Raw genomic sequence first — 26,510 nt, forward strand, 5'->3', positions numbered from 1 at the left:
TGCTCACAATCAGATTATCACTCCTATTTCCCTGCTACACTTAAAGAGGAAAAATTAAGATGCCTAAATAAAGCTTGCATTATAAATTTAGTAAAATAATAATCTTATGCTATCACTTAGAATCTCTACCCATTCAAACCTTCTATACTTTTTTGTGGCTATACCTCACATTTATTCTGTACACTATGTTCTACAGAGAATTTCCATGTAGTGTAGCTCCTTCCAGTAGAGACATAATGCAAGCCACAAATATGAGTCATATATATAATTTTTAAATCTCTAGTAAACACATTTCTAAAATATTTTAATGTTTGTTTATTTATTTTGAGACAAAGAGAAAGAGCAGGGAAGGGGCAGAGAGACAGGGAGAGAGAAGAGAGAGGGAAAGAATCCCAAGCAGGCTCCATGCTGTCAGTGCAAAGCCCAACGTGGGCCTGATTTCACGATCCATGAGATCATGACCTGAACTGAAATCAAGAGCCAGGCGCTTAACTACTGAGCCACCCAGGTACCCTGTAGCCACATTAAAAAAAGAAGAATAGGAAGAAAAAAGAAGGAGGAGGAGGAGGAGGAGGAACAAGTGGATTAATTTTAATATATTTTATTTACTTCAATGAACACAATATATTACCATTTCAACATGTAGTCTACATGTGGAAATCAGTAATCAGGAAGATCCTTTATATTTTTTCATAGCAAGCTTCAAAACCCAGTTTGCATTTTATACATAAAACACATCTCAATTCAGATGATCCACATTTCAAGTACTCAAAGACCATTGGGTGCTAGTGGCTACTGTGTTAGTGAAGATATAAATTGTCTCAGTGAATCTCCACATTAACTCTAAGAAGACTGAAGCTTTTATAACTATAGATGAGAAAACTGAAATTCAAAGAAAGTTAGTAATTTTTTCATAGTCAACAGCTACAAAATAGAAAGCCCAGGCTTAAATCTTGGTCTTTGGCCTCCAAATTTTATGCTAACTGTACAGTAAGAACTGATGTTCAACGTGACTCTAAAATAGAGCAGATCAAATAAATTAATAATGATGTGGCTTCATCTATAAAATGAAAGGGTGGACAGGTGGCCTTTGAGCATTAGTGCTGTATCTTCTGATTGATCATTCAGGACATAGAGCCTGCCAATGGGACAGAGGAGCTCAAATGGGAATGGGAATAATCCCAACTTCTCTATATCTATATAGATATAGATAGATAGATAGATAGATAGATAGATAGATAGATAGATCTCTTCATGAGCATATTGAATCCCTATCACAAATGGAAGTGTTCTCTCCACTACACCTTCTTTTCTAACTAGTTATCACTCCGTTCACAGAATCAAAATCAAAATTTTGTGAATAAAACTGTTCACTGAAACAGTCTGCTGTGGTCAACAATGTAATTTTAACACCTGAACTAGTCCAGCAAAATGGTGTCTTTAATGAACAGTGAGAAATGGAGAGCACATACTTTCGTCTGTTGTCAGTGTCCCAACCCTCCCACCATTTACAAGGGGGAGACTGCCCTTTCCTCATAAGTTATAGTTGATAGGTTAAGCTTTGAAAAGAAAAATGGACATTGCCAATAATATCTTAACTGTTACAATTTTCTCTGGATCTTTTCATCACATAAAATGCATTGTTTCTTCACTGCAGAGGCAGACTATAAATCCTGGAAATTACAAGAAACTTGCTTTCTAATCAAGATAACTGTGAAAGTGTTTAACATAGTGCCTGGAACATAGCAATTTATTGTTGGTTTCCTATGCATCATAGATTAAACCACATTGTTGAGAATTATTTAATGCCTGGGAAATACCTACAGCATAATATTAAGGAAAATTATCAGAATACAAATCAGATTCTAGATATGAATCATATTCTTTTTTAAAAAAGAAAAAGTCTGTCTCTATATGTGCATAGACAAAACAATGGAAGAAAATACACCAATATATTAACAGTAATTATCTTTCCATAGTAGCATTAAGAATGCTTACTTTTGCATGGTGTAGAAGATTGTTTGCGAAAATTGCTGCATTCACCCCCCCACCTCCCACTGCCACTCCTTGCCATACGTACCACTTTGCAAAACTCCTTCACATCTCCTTTTACCAAGAGGTAGTTTACTTCCTCACCCCTTGAATCTGGACTCCTTAAAACTTGCTTGAACAACAGAGGGTATTATGGACTAAATGTCTGTGTCTCCCCAAATTCATCTGTTATAGCTCCAAACACAATATGGAGGTTGGGGCTTTGAGAGGTAATTAAGTATTGGTGAGATAATGAGCATTGGGGCCCCCGTGATGGGACTAATGTCCTTATAAAAAGAAGAGAGATCAAAGCCTTTTCTCTCTCCATCATGTGAGGAAATGGCAAGAAGGTGGCCTTCTGCAAGCCAGGAAGAGGGATCTTACCAGGAATCTTATATCCTGGCACCTTGGACCTCCCACCCTAACAACTGTAAGAAATAAATGTCTGTTGTTTAGACTACCCAGTCTATTGGAATGGACTAAGGCAGAGGGGAAGTGGCATTGTACCAGTTCCAAGCCTAGTCCCAGCAGGCATGGTGGACTCCTGTTTGCTCTCTTGGACTCTCCTCCCCTTCCCTAGGAGAATGACCTCAAGCTAGTCTTCCATAGGTTGGGAGACTTCATGCAAGAGCTGGTCCAGTCATCCCACACTTGAGAGCAAGCCTCAATGACAACAGCCAAGACTGGCCCAGATCAGAACTGCCCAGCAGAGCCCACCTCCTGGACAAAAGAAATGTGAGCTGAATAAATATAGTCTTAAACCACTAAGTTTTGGGTAGTCTGTTATGCAGCAAGCCTAGTTGATTAATATGTGTTTTCCAGAGTTTCTACAGTGAAAACTATAGTGTGCATTTAAAAAACAATAAAAGGGGTGCCTGGGTGGCTCAGTCAGTTAAGCATCCAATTTCATCTCAGGTCATGATCTCACAGTTCATGAGTTCAAGTTTCACGTCAGGCTCTGTGCTGACAGCTCAGAGCCTGGAGCCTGCTTCAGATTCTGTGTCTCCTTCTCTCTCTGCCCCTCCCCTGCTCATGCTCTCTCAAAAATAAACATTAAAATTTTTTAAAAATAAAAATACAAAACAAAACGACCCCACCTTCATCAAAAACAAAAAAGGGAGGAGGAGAGGAAAGGTTTAAGACAAAACACAGATCTGGATTCAAATCCTGACTCCACCATCCAGTAGCTATATTAGCCAATTATTCAAAACATGTTGAACTTTTCCAATATTACCTATATCAAAGAGTTGCTTTTAAAATTAAAGGTGATATTTATAGTATCTGGCAGAGTAGTTTAATGGGCACTCAGTACATCCTAGATCCTTTCCTAATCTTCTTCTTCCTTATATTCCCAGCAATGCCTCTATTTTATGGAAACAGCTCAGCTTTATCCCACTCAAGCTGGCAATGCTTGAGTTCACATTTATTCTCAATACATTTTCATCTCCTTTCCCAGATAGAACAAGCTCAATTACTTAAAATCCACTTAACTATGTCCTTATGTACTTTTAGCTGTGGGAAAAATGTTAAATAATAGAATGCTACAACTATTTTTTTTGAGAGATAGAGCATGAGCAAGAGAGAGGGGTAGAGGGAGAAAGAGGGACTCTTAAGCAGGCTCCACATTCAACACACAGCCCATCATGGGGCTCAGTCTCATCACCCTGGGATCATGACCTGAGCCACAATCAAGAGTCAGATGCTCAGCTGACTGAGCCACCCAGGCATCCCTGCTATAACTTTACTAATAGCTAACTTTTCCCTGATCATTTTATTATGAAATTTTCATACATTCTGCAAAGTTGAAAGAGTTTCACAATACCCACATATCTAATACCTAGATTCAACAATTGAAAACATTTTACCAGTTTTCTTTATCTAGATATTTGAGGTTTTTTTCTTTTTGTTGAAATCACTACAAATGAATTGAGACATCACATTAACCTTATCTCTGAATTCTTCATCATGCATCTCCAAATAAGGACATTCTCCTATACAACCACAAAATTAATAATAATTTCCCAATGTATCTAACACCTATTTTTTAATTCAAATGTCCTAAATTGTCCCCAAAATGTCTTTTACAACAGCTGACTTTTTGTTAATACCTTACCTATAGATGTATACATATAGATATGACAACAATACTTTTAGGTTGATATTATTAATCCCATTTATAGTTGAGGATAATTTCAGAATGTTAATTTACCTTGTGAAAGATCATACAGGTAGGGAGTTTGTGGCAAGGTCATTATTTAATCTTGTTTAACAGGTTTTAATATATCAGGCTGACAAATGAACAAATGAATTTTAAAACTTTTTAGATAAATACACTCTAAAATAATAAAGCCTCTAGAAAAAAGAATAAAACAATATCTTCATGACATTGAGGCAAGCAATTGAGACATTGAAATACTTCAAGACCCCAGAAGTATTAACTATAAAGTAAAAATTAATAAAGTATACTACATTAAAATTTTTGTTTGTCAAAAGACAACATTAAGGGCACCTGGGTGGCTCAGTCAGTTAAGCATCTGACTTCGGCTCAGGTCATGATCTCACAGTTTGTGGGTTCGAGTCCCGTGTCAGGCTCTGTGTTGGCAGCTAGCTCAGAGCATGGAGCCTGTTTCAGATTCTGTGTCTCCCTCTCTCTCTGACCCTCCCGGTTCATGCTGTCTCTCTCTCTCACTCAGAAATAAATAAAACATAAAAAAAAGACTGTGTGCTAAAAAAAAAAAAAAAGACATCATTAAGAAAAGGCAAGCCACATATGCAAGATTTTTCAACACATATATCCAAAGGATCACTTCCAGAATATATAAATCAATAAGAAAATGGCAGAAAACCCAGTAGAAAATTTGGCAAAAGTCATAATCGGGCCTTTCACAAAAAAACATATATAAATGTCCAATAAACTACTGGAAAGATGTTTAATCTTATATTCATCATGGAAATTCAAATTAAAACCACAGTGATAGACCACTACACACCAACCAGAATTACTAATTGGTAATTGGTACTTGGTAATTACTAATTACTAATTGCTATTATTCCAAATTAGTATAATACCAAATGTTGGTAAGATGTTGACCATCTAGAAATCTCATACACTGATGATGGAAGTAAAACTTGGTGTAATCACTCTGTAAAACTGTTTGGCGGTATTTACCAAAGTTCAATGTACGCATCCACTATGATCTAGCAATTTCACTTTTAGCACACAGCCAACAGGGATAAGTGTACCAACAGACACACAGAGAAAGTTCATAGAGTACTTTTTGTACTATGCCCCAACCACAAATTACCTAAGTTTCTGTCTGTCAAAATTAAAATTAAAAAGGTATAGTGGTATATTTACTCTCTGGAATACTCTATAGCAATGAAAATGCACTACAATCACCACCTAGCATGGCTGGATCTCACAAATATAACATTGGGGAAAAAGAAGCCAGAACAAAAGATTATATACTGAACGATTCCATTTGCATAAAATTCAAAAACAAGCAAAAAGTAATCTATAGTGGTAGACCTCACATTAGTAGTTACTCAGCTGAGGATGGGTGGTGGCCAGAAGAGGGCTCTGGGTTGATACAAATCTGTTACTAGACTTGGATGCTAATTTCACAAGTGTATAAACTTTATAAAAATTCATCAACCTGAACACTTAGAGGTTGTGTGTGCTTTTCTATATACTTAAGTTAAAAGTTTGCTTTAAAATTCAATATTTTCAGGGGGCGCCTGGGTGGCTTAGTACGTTGAGCGTCCGACTTTGGCTTAGGTCATGATCTCGCGGTTCGTGGGTTCGGGCCCCACGTCGGGCTCTGTGCTGACTGCCAGCTCGGAGCCTGGAGCCTGTTTCGGAGTCTGTGACTCCCTCTCTCTCTGACCCTCCCCTGCTCACGCTGTCTCTCTCTCTCTCCTAGAAATAAATTAAAAAAAAAAAAAACATTTAAAAAAATTCAATATTTTCAGGGCATTAGCACACCCACAAATCAATATGAAGAATTCCAAGGCCAAAATTTACCATTTTATCTCCTGAGAAGATTCTAAATATGCCCATTTGTGTAATGCTCTTATTTACTTTTAAATAGTGCCAACTTGGCCTTTCCCAGTGCTATCATTAGTTATAAATCTCTCATATAAGGTTGAGCTTCTTGATTTTGCTTTCCCTTCAAACTTTTAACCTTTTCTTATGAATTTGGGGGAAACTAGCAACAAATTTTAAAAGGAAAAAACAGAATCAAGAAAGTTAAGACTAAGACATTAAACTGAATTATAATATAGAATCCTCTAAGGACCCAGGATATGATAGCACACCTGCCTCTGAGCAATGTAGTCAGGGGTAGAGGCAGTTAGATCTCCAGTAGACTCCTTTCCGTGGCTCATGTAGTGTCCCAGCAGAAGACAAAAGGTTTTCTTTGGAGAGAGCATCAGAAGGATCACTGGACAGGGCAAAAGCAGGCAGAGTTTAAGGCTAAAGCCTTAAAATAATTGTTGACATTCTGAATGCTAAGACCCCTAGCATTCTTCCTGGCACCTCATGGGGTATACTGGCAACCTCTTAAATTAAATGACACAGCAAATGGAGGCAGGTAACTGGGGAAGTACTTAATCTTCGTTCAATCTATGAAGCTTAATAGAATGAGTCAGTTCCCCGAAGACTAAAAAGGTAAGATGAATAAAAGAAAATACATTGCAATAAGGAATAAATACTACTTGAGAGTCACTGAGGAAGTACCATTAAAGAAGGAGATAAGAGAGTTAGGCTAAAATGAACTACAAGAGAATCTCATTATTCCACTGATTCATGGACCTCTCATATAAATTCTTAAATATTTCACTTATAAGCTCATCAACTCCCTCCCATGTTTTTAAACTGCATTCCCTCATTTGCCTGCAATTTTTGAATGGACTTCTAATTTCTCTTAAGATTATTTCCCAGGGAGTGCCTGAGTGGCTCAGTCAGTTAAGCATCCAGCTCTTGGTTTAGGCTCAGATCATGATCCCACAGTTCACGGGTTCGAGCTCGCTTCAGGCTCCACACTGACAGTTTGAAGCTTGCTTGGGATTCTCTCTCCCTGTCTCTCTGCCCCTCTCTGTCTCTCTCTGTCTCTCTCTCTCTCTCTCTCTCTCAAAGCAAATAAATAACCTTTAAAAAAAGATTAGTTTCCAGCAAATCAACCATCATAAATATTTTATATGCAATAGTTTACCTGGAAAAGTAATACATATGGTACCTCTAACCTACCCACCCCACATTTCATTCACTCTTTCTTTTACTCAGTCATCCACTCACTGATTTGTGCATTTTATATGAGCTAGAAAGAATTTAAATAATGATATAACTATTATTATAAATAATAATTTTGCTCTCAAAACATCATTTTCATGTGGGCATTAGCTCTCACACTGTCACAGTTTCTTAAAAAGGCAAAACAGGGGTGCCTGGGTGGCTTAGTCGGTTAAGCGGCCGACTTTCACTTAGGTCATGATCTCGCGGTTCGTAGGTTCGAGCCCCGCGTCGGGCTCTGTGCTGACTGCCAGCTCAGAGCCTGGAGCCTGTTTCAGAGTCTGTCTCCCTCTCTCTCTCTGACCCTCCCCTGCTCACGCTGTCTCTCTCTCTCTCTCTCTCTCCTAGAAATAATTTTTATAAATTTTTTTAAAATTAAAAAAAAAATAAAAAGGCAAAACAGCATAGAGAACATTAGTTACAGGTCAGAGAAATCTATGTTGGAATCCTAGATCCACTGCTTACCCGTTGTTTGACTCTTTATAGATTATTTCATGATTTGGATCCTTAATGCCCTCATCAATAAAATGGACATATTAATACCCCCAGGGTCACTGCTAGTTTTCAATGAGATAATATATGCTAGCACATAGTAAAAGGTAAGTAAGAAGCAACTTATTATTTTTTGAATATTAATAACATATTTCTTGGGGCACCTGGGTGACTCAGTCAGTTAAGCGTCTGACTTCAGCTCAGGTCATAATCTCACCGTTTGTGGGTTCGAGCCCCGCATCAGGCTCTGTGTTGATAGCTAGCTCAGAGCCTAGAGCCTGCGTCTGATTCTGTGTCTTCCTCTTTCTCTGACCCTCTCCTGCTCACGCTGTCTCTCTCTCTCAAAAAAAAATTAAATGAATAAAACGTTTTTTAAAATATTTAAAAAATAACCTATTTCTTATATCTAAGATTTAAAATTATATGCATTACCTCACCTGAGTTTTATCAAGACTAACACATTGCTCTCATCATTGCTGTTATGGTTTTCTACATTTATCAAACAAGATGTAAGAGATTGCCCATGGCCTTTCAATCCTAAGAAGTGATCTCTAGGTGATCAAAAAACACAAACAAAAATAGATGACCACTTGGAATTCTGCTAGTCACATGGCTAACGCAGAGTCCTGATTAACAAAACACACGTAGGCTCTGGTTGTATGAGAGAAGAATATACACACAATAAGAGTCAGTCTCACTCAGCACATGTTCACTGGTCTCCCAAATTGCTAGGCATACATTTACTCTTTCAATGTATCCTGGGCCTCAACTTTGCAATAGGCATAGTGCTGGGCCCTGGATTAGATACATCCACAAATCTAAAATACAGCATTGAATAAAGTAGATACCATAAAAGGAAGGAGTGGGGGAGCTGTGGGGATTTAGAGAAAGGGAAATGGTTGGGAACCCCAGGGGTAGGCAAGGGTTATTTCCTGATAACCCTGATAACCTCATATCACAGCAACTCAGAACAGTGGTTGGCATAGTGTGCACTTTATACGATTAGAATGGAGCCTCTCAATCAGGTGATAACACAGAAAAGACTGCAGGGAATACACTCTTTGAAATGGGTCTTCAAAAAGCGCAAATCTCAGGATGCCTGGGTGACTCAGTTAGTTTAACAATCAGCTTTGGCTCAGGTCATGATCTCACTCACTGTTCGTGGGTTCGAGCCCCATGTCGGGGCTCTTTGCTGACAACTCAGAGCCTGGAACCTGCTTCAGGTTCTGTGTCTCCCTCTCTCTCTGCCCTTCACCCACTAATGCACTGTCTCTCTCAAAAATAAGTGAAAATTTTTTTAAATTTAAAAAGAATACATCTTACTTGACCAACTGAATTGGGAAGAGTGACTTCATATATTCTCAGCAATAAAAGACTCCCCCAGACCTAGAGAAGGAAAACAAAACTGGCCAACCAGTATATCCATCTTGTGGCTTTAAGGAGGGTTGGGGAGGTGGAGAGCTAAAATGGTTTTTCACATGCCCTAAATAGAGCCTTTTACTTAAAAGCCTGAAATACTGAAATTGGTTTGCCTTGCAATGAACAGTACAGATAAAGCGTTCTACTATTATAGGACTTCCTCTAGTAGTCTGATTAACTTTTCTTCCAAGCCTGGAGAAAAAAAAAATTCCTAAAATGCTTGACTAGAAAGGAATGAAATACTTATCCCTGCTGTCATATGGATAAACCTTGAAAATACTACATGAAGTGAACGATGCCAGACACAAAAGACCAGTTATCGTATTACTCCATTTATATGAGAAATCAAGGAAAGGCAAATCCATAGAGATAGAAAAGTGGACTAGTAGTGTGGCCAGGGGCTGCAGAAAAGGGGAAAAGAGGGAAGAGTATGAATGGGTACTTAGTTTCTTTGTAGGCAATGAAAATGCTATGGAATTAGATAGCAGCGATTGGTTGCACAATTTTGGGAATATACTAAAACCTCCTACCTGTATAGCACTGTAAAAGGGGGAATGTTATGGTATGTGAATTATATGTCAGTTAAAAAAAGAAAACAGAAAAGAGCCCATTGGAATTTTATTAGAAATGTTCAACTTAATTTTTTTGGTGTTTGTTTGGTTGATTTAAGCCATGTAATTCTTTCCTCAGAGGAAATCTTAACCCATATCTCTACAGAACTACAGCACTCGAGAAAGCCAGTTTGAAAATCTCTATAACAAAATCAACTCTCTCATTTACATGGTTGGGGAAAACAAGACCCAAATGTGAAGTCACTGAGTCAAACTGTGTTGGGGACTGGACTGTAAGTAGGAAAATTTCCAGCCTCTGAACTTCCAGGGCAATGGAGTTTTCATTCTCCCTGGCCTCCTCATTTATTTAAACATCTCAAAAATTCCTCCAAAAGAAATAAGAAAGGTTATCTAAAGAACAACAACAACAACAAAAATGTCAATTTGTACCCTATCTGCTATCTGATTTGTCTACCTTGCTATTTGGATTATTCTCCTAAATCATAAACATGGTTCTGTTACAAGGAGAGTCTGAAAGGAGAAAGTACCAGTTTCTAAACCTTCTTTTTTTTCCTTTTTTTAAAAGCTTATTTATTTTTGAGAGAGAGAGCAAGCAGGGGAGAGGCAGAGAGAGAAGGAGAGAGAGAGAGAATCCCAAGTAGGCTCTGCACCATCAGAGCAGAGCCTGATGTAGGGCTCTAACTCACGAACTCATGAGATCATGACCTGAGCCGAAATCAGGAGTTGGATGCTTAACTGACTGAGCCACCCAGGTGCCCCCTAAATCTTCTTTTAACAACTGAAGGCCTATTTATTATTATGAAATATTTTGAATATCGCAGTATTTTGCAGATACTAAAAAGTGGAAGGTGTTTGGGCAGTCTTGTGGAAATAAAAGGAAATATGATATCAACAAGATATGGAAATGTATCTTTATATATATGGAAATATAAAGATATGCACAGAAAGGGGATACATTCAAATGTTGACAGTGATCTCTAAAGTATGGATTAATAGATGGTTTTACATCTTTCTCTGTGCTTTTCTGAACTTTCATACTTCCTTTTGAGAACATATATACATTTTAATTACACTGAATGGAGTCAGTCCAGTGTCCAACTATGTGTCAGGCACAGTATTAGGTGCTTTTTACGTATTATTTCTAATTTCACAGCAACCCTATAAGTTGGGTATTACTATTTCAGTTTTGAAGTGAAGAGATTAAGGCTCAGAAGTTACGGAACTTGTCCATTTGGTTAGTCTAAGAGCAGGGATTGAAACGTGGCTGTCTTTTTTCTCTTCTTTTGTTTTCTTGCCCCTCTCTCCCTCCTTCCTTCCCTTTTCTTTCCTTCCTTCCATTTTACAGTATGTGCCGAGAGTTGATAGCATGCCAGAACTTAATCTAGTAACTAAAAGTATGAAAAGTGACATGAAAGGGAAAACACAGGATGCTCTGAGAGTCTGTTATAAGGCAGGGTATGCGGAGGGGACATGGAGTCAAGAAAGCCTCCCAGAGTAAGCTACTATCCAAAAGAGGAGTAGCGCTCAGCCTGGAAAGAGGCGGGTAAATACATTCCAAACAGACGGAACAGCATGCTTGGGCACCCAAAACTCTAGTCTTTGAAAAAGTTAAAATGAATCCAGGATGACTTAATGACCTACTGTCAATTCCAACGGGTATGTGTCCACGTGTGTGTATAAATAAAACACCCTCATCACATCATCAGTAGGCCAAATCATGCCAGAGTAGAAAGGAAAGAGGAGACACCAACCACTCTTCCTTCTCCTTTCTGCTTCTCTATCTCAATTAAGGTTAAGTCCCCTCCCCTGCAGCCCCTTCTCTTGAAATCCTCTCTTTCTAACACTGGTTCCCATATTTTTCCATTTATTTCAAGCAGCAAGAGTCACAGCTGGGTTCAATCTCTGCACCCGCACCCTCCACCCCCAGTTTAGAAGAAGTATTCTAAATTTAAAACACACGCACCAAACTAAAAATGGCTAAAAAGGGAAACAAAGTACCTTGTGCTGGGATCCTGTTAGATTTCACAGACACAAATTACCTTCTTCTAAGCATATGAGTCAAGTGATTCTTAAGTAATAAAATAACCATCTTCAAGTTCACATGAGATAAAAGTGTCTTTTTTTTAATGACCAGCGAAGAGGTTGAAGAGGGCAGAAAAAGGGTGGGGAGTTAGGTGTTGACTCATGTAAGGCACATTTGGGGCTCTGCGAATGTCATCCAGCTCAAGTGCAGGCTGGACCTCTCCTTGCCCCCTTTCTGAATCAACCCCCTGAAAAGCAAGATAGAACGAGGAGTGAGAAGCCTGGCTGCCAGTCCCTGACCACTCCCAAACAGTTTCCCCTTTCCAAGTTTTGGTTTCCTCATTCCTAATCGTTTCAGGGATTTGGAGGCCAACCTTGATTCTTAAGCTCTTTTGTCCTTGACACTTTTTTTTTGCATTTAACATGAAAATGTTAGTTCTTTTAAAAAAATTTTATTCAAGTACATAAGACATACTGAAAAGTGATCCAATTGTGTTCAGCTTTATGAATTTTCACAAACTGAATGGGCCTAAAAAAAAAAAAAAAAACAGCCAAAATAAGGAGTAGAACATTACCAGTACTGGAGTAGGGAAAACATCTGAAAAGACTAAAAACTGGGTGCTAGTTTATTTGATTTTAACAGGAAATTTTGGGAAACATGAAAAACATTTCCACAAATGGGTAATGCACCAATCACTCAGTCACCCTTCAGTTTTATGCCACACTTGAAGAGAGCTATTTATTGCCCTGACCTAATTCCTAGAACTATAAAAATGTGTATTTGAGAAGGAAGGAGTCTAGTGCACAAGTGTTCAAAAAATATGAACAAGTGAATGAACTGAACTTGAATTTGAGAAACTGAGGACACAGGGAATGAGATGAAGCTTATGGGTGTGGCCAGCACCATGCATAACCCTGCATCTGGACAAGGACATTGAAAAAAAACACCTACTCAGCTATAGTAAAAGATCTGAATCAGGTTTTCTAAAACTTAAGGTAATGCATGCATTCAAATTATTTTGTGAATTTTAGAATCATAGGGAATTTGGGAGGTAAGAGTTGACAATTCCAAATCATAAAATCACAAAAGTATTAATAAACATTTGGATGGAGGACCAGACTCAGGAAAATGAAGAACTCTTTTAGTATACATATTCTCTGGAACAAGGCAAAACAAATATATACACATTTCAGAGAAAATATGCAGAAAGAAGATACTAACATGCTTTTAAAAAGCAAGAAACAGTCATTTGAAATCGACTGCACACACCATTTATTATTATTTACAGAAGATGTTTAAGATGTTTAAGATGTCATTGATAACTTTTTTTTTCTTTTTTGCTCTTTGTTTTTAGTTTTTAATAGAGCCTACATTAAAATGAAACAGAACAAACATGGTCTGGTTCAACTTTCAGCTATCACAGAGTGGAATATAGCAGACCAATAGTTATATGCTGAGGGCAGTCAGAAAGCCAGATAAAATCCAAAAACATCTGTTTGAAGCAAAGGTAGAGCTACTGATCAGTCAAGATTTGAGGATCCAGATCCTGAGGAAACATGAGGCACACTGAGGTAAGCCCAGCTTTCTGAAAGCCCATTTTTCTCTGTAGGGTATTTGCCAGTTCTTGGCATGGGGCAAGAAGTTGAGAAGCCAGGCAGAGGACAGCTGCTAAAAGGCAGAGAAGCTGCAGAATTTTAGACATTCTTATGGGGCTGCAGCAATAAAAAGTGGAGTTCAGGACTGAAAAGGCATATATATCCTCGAGAGGCTCAAAGAAGTGAACCTGACATGAGCTTTCTCCTTGAAGTATTGTTAACTGAGCTGCAGAGGATAAGAGGCTCCAAAGCCAAGGAGATCAAAGGCAGAATGAGCACTTTGGGCAGTGAAGAGTATTCAGTGGACTCACAGTATTAGGAAGACAAAAAACTGAGTTTAGGACCTGCTGAGAGAAACATCTCAGGCTCTCAATCAGTACTCTGGGCACCTAGGAAACCCAGAAGTACACCAAATCTTAAAAGTCTGCAAAACTCACTTAGACTGAGTGCTTGATTAGATTGAGGTACTCTTTCTACTCTGGGCAAAGAATAGGGTAAATACTCTTATAAAGGAGATGACATCATCCAGAACATCTTCATACACAATATTAGACATTTAATAATAAATTCCAGGGGCACCTGGATGGCTCAGTTAGTTAAGCATCCAACTTCAGCTCTGGTCATGATCCCATGGTTTGAAGGTTCCTCATGGTTTGTGGGTTCGAGCCCTTGAGCTGTCAGGACAGAGCCTGGAGCCTGCTTTGGATTCTGTGTCTCCTTCTTTTTCTGTATCTCTCCTCCCCTCCCCTCCCTCTCTCTCTCTCTCTCAAAAATGAATAAACATTTTTTTTTAAAAACTGCCAGGCATATGAAGAAAGAGAACCAAGAAGAAAAACAGAAAATATAAACAGATTCACAGATGGCCCATACATAGGAGTTAATAAGGGGCACCTGGGTGGCTCAGTCCATTAAGCATCCAGCTCTTGATTTTGGCTCAGGTCATGATCTCACAGTCATGGAATTGAGCCTCAATATAGAAAAAAAATGAAGACTAAGAGTAGAAATAATAAAATCAAATATGTATGGAACAGAATAAAAAGTTATAACATAAAAGTAATTAGAGTCCCAAAGTGGGAGAAGTAAAAACAATATGTTGAAAAGATAACAGCAGAGAATTATGAGAATTACAAACAACATCAAGCCACACAGATTCAAGAAGGGCTGAAAGCCCCAAGCAGGATAAACAGAAGGAAAATCACACCTAGCAAAACTGCTGAAGACCAAATATATAAAGAAAGGTCTTTAAAAATTGCCAAAAAAAGAAGACACAACATTAACAGCAACAATAAAACTAACACCAAGGGTGCCTGGGTGGCTCAGTTGGTTAGGGACTCTTGATTTAGACTCAGGTCTTTCTCTTGAAGTTTCATGAGTTCAAGCCATGCATGGGGCTCTGCACAATGACCATACATAGCCTGCTTGAGATTCTCCCTCTTCCTCTCTTTCTGTCTCTCCCCCACTCGTGTTCTCTCTCTTTCTCTCTCTCAAAATAAATAAATACACTTTTTAAAAAAAGCCAGCCACAGCAGAATGGCATCTGTAAAAAAATATTTTTAATGTTTTTTCATTTTTGAGAGACAGCAAGAGACAGGGTGTGAGTGGGAGAGGGGCAGAGAGAGAGAAAGGGAGACACAGAATCTTAAGCCACCTCCAAGTTGTCAGCCTGACGAGGGGCTCGAACTCATGGATCACGAGATCATGACCTGAGCTGAAGTCAAGCATTTAACAGACTGAGCCACCCAGGCACCCCTGAATGGAATCTCTAAAGTGCTGGGGGTGAAGGGGATGATCTTTCTCCCCAGAATTCTATATATCCATTGAAATTATCTTCAAAAGCAAAGGCAAAACGAATCATTTCCAGACCAAAAAACTAAGAATATTTTTATACCAGATATGCATTACAAGGAATACTAAAAGAAATGGGGTTTTGGTTTGTTTGTTTTTTATGCAGAAGAAAAAGATACCAGAGGGAAAATACCGAACCAATGAAAAGCCATGGCTAGGGTAAAAATGTGAGTAAATCTCAATGGAGATTGACTATAAAAAACAACAATATAAGTATCTCATGGGGGATTAAATATATACATACATAATTAAAATAAACTATAATAAAGACACAATAGGCAGAAGGGGGAGGAGTATTGAGAAGAGTAAATGAAGTTAAAGTATCCTCAAAGCCTACCTTTGTCTGGAATGTGATTAAGTAAAAGTAGCACTGGCCTAACCAAATATACAGGGAAAGTAAAATAGAAACACATGTGTAACATGCTAGTAGAGAGGAAAAAGGGAAAGTTAAAATGTAAGGCTTGATCAATCCAAAAGAAAGCAAAAAGGAAAAAAAATCTTACATAAAACAGATGGGACACAAATAGGAAACAAATTGTAACATGGTAGCCATATAGATCTTAATATATCAATAATTACATTAGATGCTTTAAATAATTGACCTAAACTGTCAGACCAGATTTTTAAAAATTCATTTATATGCTTCTTAAAAAAGATACAGCTCAAACATAAAGGCAAAATTAAATTGAAGTGTAAAGAGGGAAAGAGATATACTAGATCACCTGGGTAGCTCAGTCAGATAAGCATTTGACTCTTAATTTTGGCTCAGGCCATGATCCCAGGGACATGAGATCAAACCTCACATTGGTCTCCATGCTGAGCATAGAGTCTGCTTAAGATTCTCTCTCTCTCTCTCTCTCTCTCTCTCTCTCCCTCTCTCTCCCTTTGTCCCTCCCCTGTGTATGCACGTGCGCACATGTGCACATGCTCTTTCTCTCAAAAGAAAGAAAAATATATACCAAGGCTCCACTAATATTAGAAAGACACACTTTAACATAGAACGTATTACTAGCTATGAGAGACATTTCACAATAAATCTATAACAATCCTAAATGTGTATGGTATGCACCAAAAATCACAGCCCCAAAGTTAAATAAAGCAAAAGTTAGCAAATATAAAAAGAGTAACAGGCAAATCCAAAATCATAATAGGACAGTTTAATCTCTCCTAACAAACAGAATGAGAAAAAAATAGGATATATAAGATCTGTGCTATAAGATTTCAAAAATTGATGGGGCACCGGGGTGGCTCAGTTGGTTAAGCGTCCGACTTTGGCTCAGGTTATGATTTCACGGTCCGTGGGTTCGAGCCCTGCGTCAGGCTCTATGCTGATAGCTCAGAGCCTGGAGCCTGCTTCAGAGTCTGCGTCTCCCTCTCTCTTTCTGCCTCTCCCCTGCTCATGTTCTGTCTGTCTCTCTCTCTCTCAAAAATAAATAAACATTAAAAAAATTTTTAAACATTTTAAAAATTGACACAATTGACATATATAGAACATGGAACCAAATAACCTCAATGAGCACATTCTTTTAAAGTAGACATGTAACATACGTATATAAAGTAGACAATATGCAGGGCCCAAAGTAAGTTGCAACAAATTTCAAAGACTAAAATCATCCAAAGTATGTTCTCTGATGACAGGTAAAATAAGCTAGAAACAAATAGCAAAGGAAAAAACAAAAACAAAAACAAAATAGAAACTCCACAACTGCTTAGTAATATAGAAGTACATTTCTAGGTGGATGAGGGATGGGTGAAATAGGTGATAGGAATTAGGGAAGGCACTTGTAATGAGCACTGGGTGATGTACAGAATTGTAGAATCACTATCTTGTACACCTGAAACTAATATAACACTGTAACTGGAATTAAAATAAATAAATAATTTTTAAAAACAGAAATACATTTCTACCTGACCCTATGTGTCAAAATAAGAATCACAATGGAAATTATAAAATATTTGAAACTTAAACAATATAAATTTAAATAACAGAAAAATTATAAAATATATTAAACTAAATGGCAATAAAAATATGACATAACAAAACTAAGCATGCAACTAAAGCTAACTGAAACACTTAAATGAAAATATATTTAGAAGAAAACTGATAATCAGAGATATAAACGTCTACCTTAAGAAAGAAACTAGAAAAAAATTCAGAAAATTGGAATCAAAAAATGTAAAAGTAAATAATAATGATACAAGTAAAAATTCATGAGATAGAAAATAAATTTATAATATGAAAGAACAACCAAGTTAAAAATACTAGCTTTTTGCAAAGATTAATGAAATTCATAAAACCTTGGGCATATGCATCCAAAAAAATGAGAATTACCATTATAAAAAACAGAGAGAAATACTGACATCAACAAAAAAAAAAAAATAGGAATAAGACCACACAACCTACAAATATTAAGATCTTAAGAGGATATAAAGAAAACTACTACTTTTTTTTACTACTAAAATTGAAAATTCATATAAAATGGACAAATTCCTAGAAAAACACAACTTACTAACACAAGAAGAAATAGAAAATCTGAATAAATCTGTATCTACTAAAATAAATGAATCCATATTTTAAAACCTTCCTACAACAAACTTTCCAGGCCCATATGGTTGCACAAGTAAATTCCTCTAGACATTTAAAGAATAATGCCAATCTTACAAAACCATGCCAGACAACAGAATAAAGAGGAGACATCTCCTAACTTGTTTTATAAGGTCAGCAAAACCTTGATGTCCAAACCTGGCAAGGGGCCACAACAGAAAACTGCAGATTAATCTCTCTTGTAAACAAAAATATTCCTCAACAGAATATTAGCAAGTCAAATCCAGCAATATGAACAAAGGAGGACATATCACAACTAAGTTGAGCAAAGTTAATTTAACACTCAAAAAAGGAATCAGTGTAGAGGCACCTGGGTGGTTCAGTTCATTGAACGTTGACTCTTGCTTTCAGCTCAGGTCATGATCTCGCAGTTCGTGAGCTCGAGCCCTGAGTCAGGCTCTGTGCTAATATCGCAGAGCCTGCTTGGGATTCTCTCTCTTCCTTGCTCTCTGCCCTTCCCCTATGCTTGCTCTCTCTCTCTCTCTCTTTCTCAAAATAAACTTTAAAAAATCAATATAATTCATACTAACAAATTAAAATAGTACAATCATATGATATCACAATAGAAAAAACTTTTGATAAAATTCATGATAAAAATTTAGCATGCTAAGTATAGAAGATAACCTTTTTAATCTGAAATTTTAAGATGCCCAGGTGGGGTGCCAGGGTGGCTCAGTTGGTTAAGCATCTGACTTTGGCTCAGGTCATGATCTCAAGGTTTGTGAGTTCAAACCTCCCATTGGGCCCTGTGCTGACAGCTCAGAGCCTAGATCCTGCTTCAGATCCTGTGTCTCCCTCTCCGTCCTCTCCCACCCCTCTCAAAAATAAATAAAAAGTTAAAAAAAGTTCTTAGGTAAATCCTATATCAAATATTGTACTTATTGGTCAAATACTGATAGCTTTTCCTCTGAGATGAGGAACAAAATAAGGATACTCACCATCACCATCTCTATTCAATATAGTGAGAGAGATCCTAGCTAGTGCAATAATGCAAGTGATAAAAAGTCTAAGATCGGAAAGGAAAAAAGACAACTGCCTGTAAAAATCTTAAAACTATTAAAATTAAAAGTGAATTAGGCAAGGCCACTGACATAAGGGCAACAAATAAAAATCAGCTATATTTCTATATCCTAACAACAAGCAATAGAGAATGAAATTTTAAAATGCTAGTTGCAGTAGCATAAATAAAGAGCAATTATCAGTGACAGCATTTCTTAGAAGATTTATGACATCTATAACCCAGTATTTCTGCCATAAAGAGGGAAGTTTATGCTCAGCTCAATCCCATTGTGGTAGATTGTTCTAATTTTTTAAAGGAACCAGAAATATAGAATTGAATATATGATCTCCAAAATTTGTAATGTTGGCTCAAATCCTTTAAAATCATTAAGGAGATCAAAATAAAGTCATTTTATATACTCTAACACAAATATATATAAACATAAAATATTTTGTATTTCCCTGTGTAGTATCTCAAAATGAAACTGAAATTAAACAAAATTAAAACAAAATTTAACAAAAATATATATAATACACCAACTATAATGTAAAGGAAGTAAAAGAAACATTAGTTATAATAAAACAGGGGTGCCTGGGTGGCTCAGTCAGTTAAGCATCCAACTCTTGGTTTCCGTTCCAGTGATGTAAGCCCCATATCGGGCTCCATGCTGACAGTGTGGAGCCTACTTGGGAATCTCTCTCTTTCTCTCTCTTTCTCTCTCTCTCTCTCTCTCCCTTGCTCTCTGTCCCTCTCCCACTTGTGCACTCTCTCTTTCTCTCTCTCTAAAGTAAATAAACTAAAAAAAAAATAAAACAAATGGATTTCAATATGCAAATAATCAAGCAGTACTATATTAGAATATATAATAAAGTAGTCACATACATGTACTTCTACTTAGATTGAATGAGACAGGTGCATTCTATTGGTTTCTCAAATACAAGTAGCATTGTTTTGGGTAAGTGGTTCTTCTGAACAAAAGTAAATATAATCTCAATTTACACAGCATTTGTAATCCTGGAAATTTCAGTGTATATATATTTCAGAATAAAACCAATGTATGTTCTAGGCTTCGAAAAGTATAGAAGGTTTTCACCTCTTCAGCAAAACGTTTGAAAGTTGCACAGGACATGAGATAATTGGTCACTGAATGGAACATTCTGGAACATTGCAGGACATCTACCACATTTCTGGTTTCTTCCCAATGAATGCTTCTAGAGCCCCTTACTTATTTCCATGTGTCCCCCAGAAAGTAGTATCGTGCCCATTTGAAAACCACTGTTATAGATCAGCCTCAAAACCCAGTTTTATCACATGTTAGCCCTGAAAACTAAGAAATCAGTCAGCCATTTACAGATCATCCCAGCCAACATATCATTTCTCCAACCTACCTAATCACAAGCAGCAACGACAAAAATCCCTGAAAAAATTTGAGTTTCCTTTAAAAGTATCAACAGAATCATAGTGGTAAAGAAAAGTCATAACATTTTTTGATTTCCTTACTCTTACTGTATTTGGATTATAGACTGAAGGGATGTACACCACAGTCTTTTTAATATTTAGCACCCAGAAGTCTGGATCTAGCCATATTCAAATAATCAGATTTTATAATAACTTTCATTGAAAAACCAGATTCTTTCAACAAGTGCAGGCATAGACAATGCTCTACACCTGGCTTTACCACATGAAAATAAAAAAAGTTACATGTAACTTCATCTGCTCACAAAATGTCACGCTTGTTATTTTCAGGTAAAATATAGAAAATAACAAAGTTTAAAAACAGAACTTTTTGCCCTAAACTCTTGGAGAAGAAAAAAATTTTCCAACCAAATTTTCAAACTCTCCATTCCTATTCTTTCATACCACTGCTCTTAAAACCTTGTTGCATAAAATACTCAGAAAACTTACTAAAAATAAAAGGGAAATTGGAAGTTGAGTTGGAATGCCTATTTTCTCAAATAAACACAATCCAGAAAATTAGTCAAAAGCCATCATCTTTTATGGCTGTCATATGCCTTTTTATAATAAGTAAATTAATTCTAATAATAGATGATGTTGAAAATTTTATTAGTTGGAATACTACATGGCAATGAGAAAGAATTAAACCTGGCCATGTGTAGTAACATGAATGGAACTTGAGGGTGTTATGCTGAGCGAAATAAGTCAGGCAGAGAAGGACAAATACCATATGTTTGCACGTATAGGAAAATTAGAAGGGACTTAACAGAGGACCATGGGGGAGAAGAAGGAGGGAAATGGTGGGGGAGAGGGAGAGAGGCAAACCGTGAGAGACTTTTGAATGCTGAGAACAAACTGAGGACTGATGGGGGGAGGGGGAGATGGGCACGGAGGAGGGCACTTGTGGGGATGAGCACTGGGTGTTATATGGAAACCAACTTGACAATAAACTATTTTAAAAAAAGGGAAAAAAAAGAAAATTTTATTAGTAACTATGCAATTTCCATGTGAAATTCACCAACTCACCATGTGACTTAGTCTCAAGCTCTTGACTATCATGTGAATGATTTGGGAGGTAAAATGGCCTGGGTTTAAATCCTAATGCTGCTACTTACTATGTGTCCCCATACAAAATTCTTAATCCATTTCTTTACATGTACAATGCCCCCTACCTTACAGTGTTGTGACAATAGTTAAAGCACCTCACAGAGAGCTTTTCACATACCAGTTGTTCATTAAGTAGCAGCTATGGTTATTATTATAATTAACTGTCATGTCTGCCAATATCTACTTATTAACACATTCAACTATTTTCTTCTTAGGTGCCTATGCATAATATTTTCTTCCGGCTTACAAAGCATTTTGAGATATGCAGGGTAAATGTTATACAATATCTTTTGTATTTAAAAGCCTCACTGAGCTGTCTTAAGACAAGATGAACCAAAAGGAGGAAAAAGAAAGGCATTAGTTAAATCCGAATTCCACATTTACCAAACATTAGTCATGTGATGATAGCTTATAAAAATTCCGTTTCTGCCTTTCAATATCCAGATAATTTATTTCCTTCTGTCAGTCTCTCCAGATTTTATCTGATTCTTTGTTTTAAGTCTTCCGAAACAATTCACAACATTTTAACAGTTTTTCTATGGTACTTTCAGCATAAAGACTAACTTTTAGATATTTATGATTCATATTCAGGTCACCAATGGGTACTCTGGAACCATAAATAGCTCTCATGGTCTGGTTACCATGGTCACACCTTTTCCTCATGACCCAGCACACATGTCTCACATACACACACACACACACACACACACACACAAACACACACACTCACACTCACCCCACCCCACACTGTATACTCAGCTGGTCTCTGTCAACACATACCTATCTCCCAGCTCTGGAAAGATGTTATGGTCACTAATAATTTGGCTTGGAAGGATCTTGGGAGACCTTAGAAAAACAATCATTCAGAATCTTTTGGGGATCTTAGACCTTTTTGAAAATCTGAGAAAAACTATTGACGTTCTCCTCAAACATAAACAAGATGGACATGCATATAAAGCTGCATTTCACAGACTTCTGGAAAACCACACTAATAAGCTGTGCTATATTTCAGGGTTTCTCAAACTGTCGGCTGGGATTCACTGTAAGAAACAGACCTGACATCAAGACATCCCACACCTCCATACATAAACAAACATAGATATCTAAAACAGAAATTCCAGAAAACGATGTTTACCCTCATCAGCCACAGTGCTGACATTTTCTATTCTATGTCATCTTTCTAAAATGCTGCTTGAGACACACTACATGGTTTTATTACCACCCACAATCTGAAGAGCAGTGATTCAGTCTAACAATTCTTCATTTAAGAAATAAGGAAACAGATCCAAAGAAACAAAGGGCCTTATCCTTAGTCACTAATAAGTTAGGTGGTACAAGCCAGAACCTAACTATCTTGAAAGCTCTCTCCAAAACAAAGTGAAACAAAAATTCTAAATACCAACTCCCCTCAAAAAGCAGCCAGGGATTTGAACCTTAAAACGCACTGACACACTAAGAAACTGAGTGTTAACATTCCAAACAATGGTGAATAGTAGCCTCATCCAAAGCCTCCCCAATTGAGGCAGTCCTAACTTTTTCTAAAACATGAGCATGGCCTAGCATGACATGGCATATAAGCAATTTTTTGTTTTCTTTCCAAAAACCCTTTCTCTGGCCACTGAAATCAACACAGGGGAAGTCAACACACTCAAGTTCATTTTAAATACTTTAATTACATAGGCACAGGTTTTATGCCTTCACCAGAGGCTGGCTTTGAAACCCCAGTGGAGAGGGCCTCTTTTCCCTGGCCAGTCCCATGCTTACATAGCTCTTTTTCCCCACCTAAGGCTGCTTAATTAAAATTTAAACATCAAACCACACAGATCAATACGTGGATGTGAATGATCCAGGGCCTATTAGATGTTAATACTACCAACACCAGCTACCCCTGCCTCTTTTAAAGCCTCACTACAGAAAATAGCATTGCTTGGGAGCCTTCATCACAGTTTAGTAGATTAAAATACCAGTCTCCTCACTGGCATCAGGCTGTTTATGGCTTTCTTTTGGGGGGTGGGCAGAGTTCACTTTTTAATGTGGAATAAACATCACTCACCATCACATGTTGTGAATCTTATAACAAGCCGTAGAGTGTCTGGGAACTGGTCTGGGGAAGCCCAAGTCGGGCGGCCCTGCGTACAGGAAGGAAAAGGCTTGGGGCATGTGTCGTCTCCGCAGGTCACCCAAACAACTCGGCGTGGGAGAGACTCAGGGGGCGCAAGTAACCTCCCCCAGGCGCTGCACGCCAGCCTCCACCTGCGCACCCCAGCCCGGGCGCCCAAAGGCAAAACACTGGGGCCTCCTTAACGCAGAGCGCACAGGGAAAACAGGGTAGGGGCCAAATGCTGCGCAGCGGCTCCGGTGCGAGCCAGCACACCCGCGGGGGCAAAAGGGAGGCCGGCAAACCCTAAAATCAGCGCTCGGGAAGCGGGGGCTGGGGACGCTGGCGCGGAGATGGCGTCTTCTGCTGCGGCGGCTTCCCAGGAGCTTTCCTGGAGGGGAGGTGGGGGGGGGGCGCTGTGCCGGGAGCCTGGCCCCTCTGCGCCTTCCACCGGCGCCCGAACAAGGAGCACGAGCAACGCAGCAGGAAGGAAGGGCTCCCTCCGGGAACAGGGTTGGGGAACACGTGTAGCCTCCGGAGGCCTTGGGGGTCTGTCGCCCCTCCCCCAACTGCGGCAGAAAATTTAAGGAGCCTCGGAATTTAAAACATCAGAATCCTCCAGGATCCCTGTTGTTGAACGAAAAATTTGGTTGGCTCATTTTAGTGAGCCCTGCCCTTCCCTGAGTTCTCATTTAAATCCTTTTCTCTCTCCCCCCCCACGGTTCGGACCGAATTAGAGAGAAGGGGTGGGTGGTCGGGGGTAATGCACCAGGGACCTCTCCGGGCTGGAGGCTGGAGGGGTGGGAGCAGTTTGCTTCCGAATATCTCTGCAAGATAAACAGTTCTGAAGGTCAATGATGGCTCTCTCCATTGGGTCCTCCCGAAAGGACTGACGTTAAGTAATTCTCTGTCAACGTTTTTCTTGTGAACCCAAACTGTAAAAGTCCGAAGTATTTCAGATATTCCAATTACAATAATGCATCGAAAACCTACATATAAATTAACTACTGTGAACTCTCTCAAAATAAAATTACCAAAATCCTGGGAGCTATTATAAGCAAATCTATGAAATGGAAATATGTGTAACTCAGCCAGGACTAAATGAAGAATGCAAAAATATTGTTCTATTTGGTAGCACAAATATGGAAAATTGAATGACACAATATTTGGAAACTAAAAGCCAGTCACTTAAAAGAAAGTCATGTTTATTATATAACTAGAATTTTAAAATAACATACACACAGTAATTTATAGTCAGCCATTAATACAAACTAAATATATCTGTGGAGTGACAGCTCATCCCTAGCATCTTTTAGCCTCCCCTCTGCAGTTGGCCCCTTACCTTTATTTTCAGAATCTTTCATTCTCTCCTTCCTCCCTCTGCTGCAAATGAGCAGGAAAGTCGGGCTGATTCTGCAAACCTGACTTTTGATTTGTCATTCACAGAAAGTCAGCGATCTCAGGGGCGAAGTCCCTCAACGGAAGAGCACCCGAGCTCTGATAATTGCATGCAAGTCTGTGTGCGGGGTGATAATTTTGCTTATGCTGGAGCTGAAAGGATGGGGATGAAGGCCGACGTAAACACAAATTCCAAAACATGGCATGGAACTGGATCTGGAGTCTAGGCTTGCCTTTCCTTTTCTAAGGTTAGGGAACCAACTGCTTAGTGCCTCCTTGGCTCTGTAGAGATTTGGTACCGATTGAAAAGTGAATGTCTGTGCCACGTGCCATGTGCCAAGCTTATTCTCAAATGGAGACCTTAATTTTGGAGGGAATTAAGAGAACTGTGCTTTCTCTTTCATATTCGTTCATTCAACAAATATTTCTTTTACCTCTCTGTGGACCATGCCTTATGCCAGGTAGTGAGGATACAACAGTGAAGGGGACCAGTCTCAGTCCTCAAGCTGCCCACAGGCTGTAACAATACAGAGGCTTACAGTGCAGTATGGTGACCTGTGTCTGTTGCACAGACACAGATTATTGAACCCAATTTATTCAGGTGTAAGTTGATAAAAGCTGAGCCAGAAATGGGGATGAGGAAGCCAGACCATAAAAGCCCTCCTTAGAGAGCAAGGAAGATTCAAGCAAATCTTTCAATCATCCAATTCAAGCTTACTTTCAATCATCACATAGATAGGATTCATTTCTTCATTTCTTCACTCAACAAATGTTTATTTGTGCCAGGTAGAATTGCATCTCTTAGGGATTCAGGAGCACAGAAAACAGACCCAGTCCTGCTCATGGCTATTACATTATTACATGTTGGTGGGAGTAGTCAAACAGACAATAAACAAATATAAACATATGATAAACAAAAATAAATGCCATGAGGAAAAATGAAGATGGTAATGAAGGAACAGACAGGCCATTTTAGACAGGGTGGCTAGAGGAGGTGGTACTTAATTTATTTTATGAAACGGGGGTCAGTGTCATCATAGACCCTTCTGAACATCTTCATTCAGACATTGTCTTTTTTTTCTTCAATGTGTATTTCTTTTTGAGAGAGAGAAAGAGACAGAGTGTGAGCAGGGGAGAGGCAGGAGAGAGAAGGAGACACAGAACCGAAGCTGGCTCCAGGCTCTGAGCTGTCAGCACAGAGCACCACGTGGGACAGTGAGATCATGACCTGAGCTGAAGTGCGACGCTTAACTGACCGAGCCACCCACGCAGCCCCCAGATGTTGTCTTTTAAGTTCTGACTGCTCACAACCTCCTCTGCCCTAGGTGCTCTGTAGATAATGGGTACTGGTTATTCCCCTCTGTAGATCAGTCAACTGATCTCCAAAAAGATTAACTGATCCAATTCAGGACCTCACTAAGTTTGAGTAGAGCAATAACAAGAAATACACCTACCTATTCCTCTCATCCCCAGAAATTGCTGGGTGAAATGCAATATTGACATGGAAAATGTGCTGGAGTAGGAGTCGAGATAAGAGGGTTGAAGACCTGTCTCGACCACTATTAACTGAGTGCTGTAGG

The 26,510-nt window shown here is 38.5% G+C and overlaps 1 protein-coding gene across 2 annotated transcripts in view; it reads right to left on the reverse strand.

Annotated features, from left to right (window-relative positions):
- DNAJC6 (DnaJ heat shock protein family (Hsp40) member C6) overlaps positions 1 to 24,963 on the reverse strand; it is a 134,784-nt gene extending 109,821 nt beyond the window's left edge. The window contains exon 1 of one of the 2 annotated variants that reach the window (XM_077776358.1): positions 24,875 to 24,963. In XM_077776358.1, the coding sequence (XP_077632484.1) occupies positions 24,875 to 24,896 (22 nt within the window). In that variant the 5' untranslated portion in view covers positions 24,897 to 24,963. Of the gene's footprint in view, positions 1 to 23,487; positions 23,507 to 24,874 lie in introns of those variants that run through there. The other variant, XM_077776360.1, reaches the window with a different exon arrangement.
- Positions 24,964 to 26,510: the final 1,547 nt, after the last annotated feature.

Source organism: Crocuta crocuta, unplaced genomic scaffold (genome assembly GCF_008692635.1).
Source record: "Crocuta crocuta isolate KB4526 unplaced genomic scaffold, BGI_CrCroc_1.0 scaffold17, whole genome shotgun sequence".
In the NCBI taxonomy this organism is placed as follows: Eukaryota; Metazoa; Chordata; class Mammalia; order Carnivora; family Hyaenidae; genus Crocuta; species Crocuta crocuta.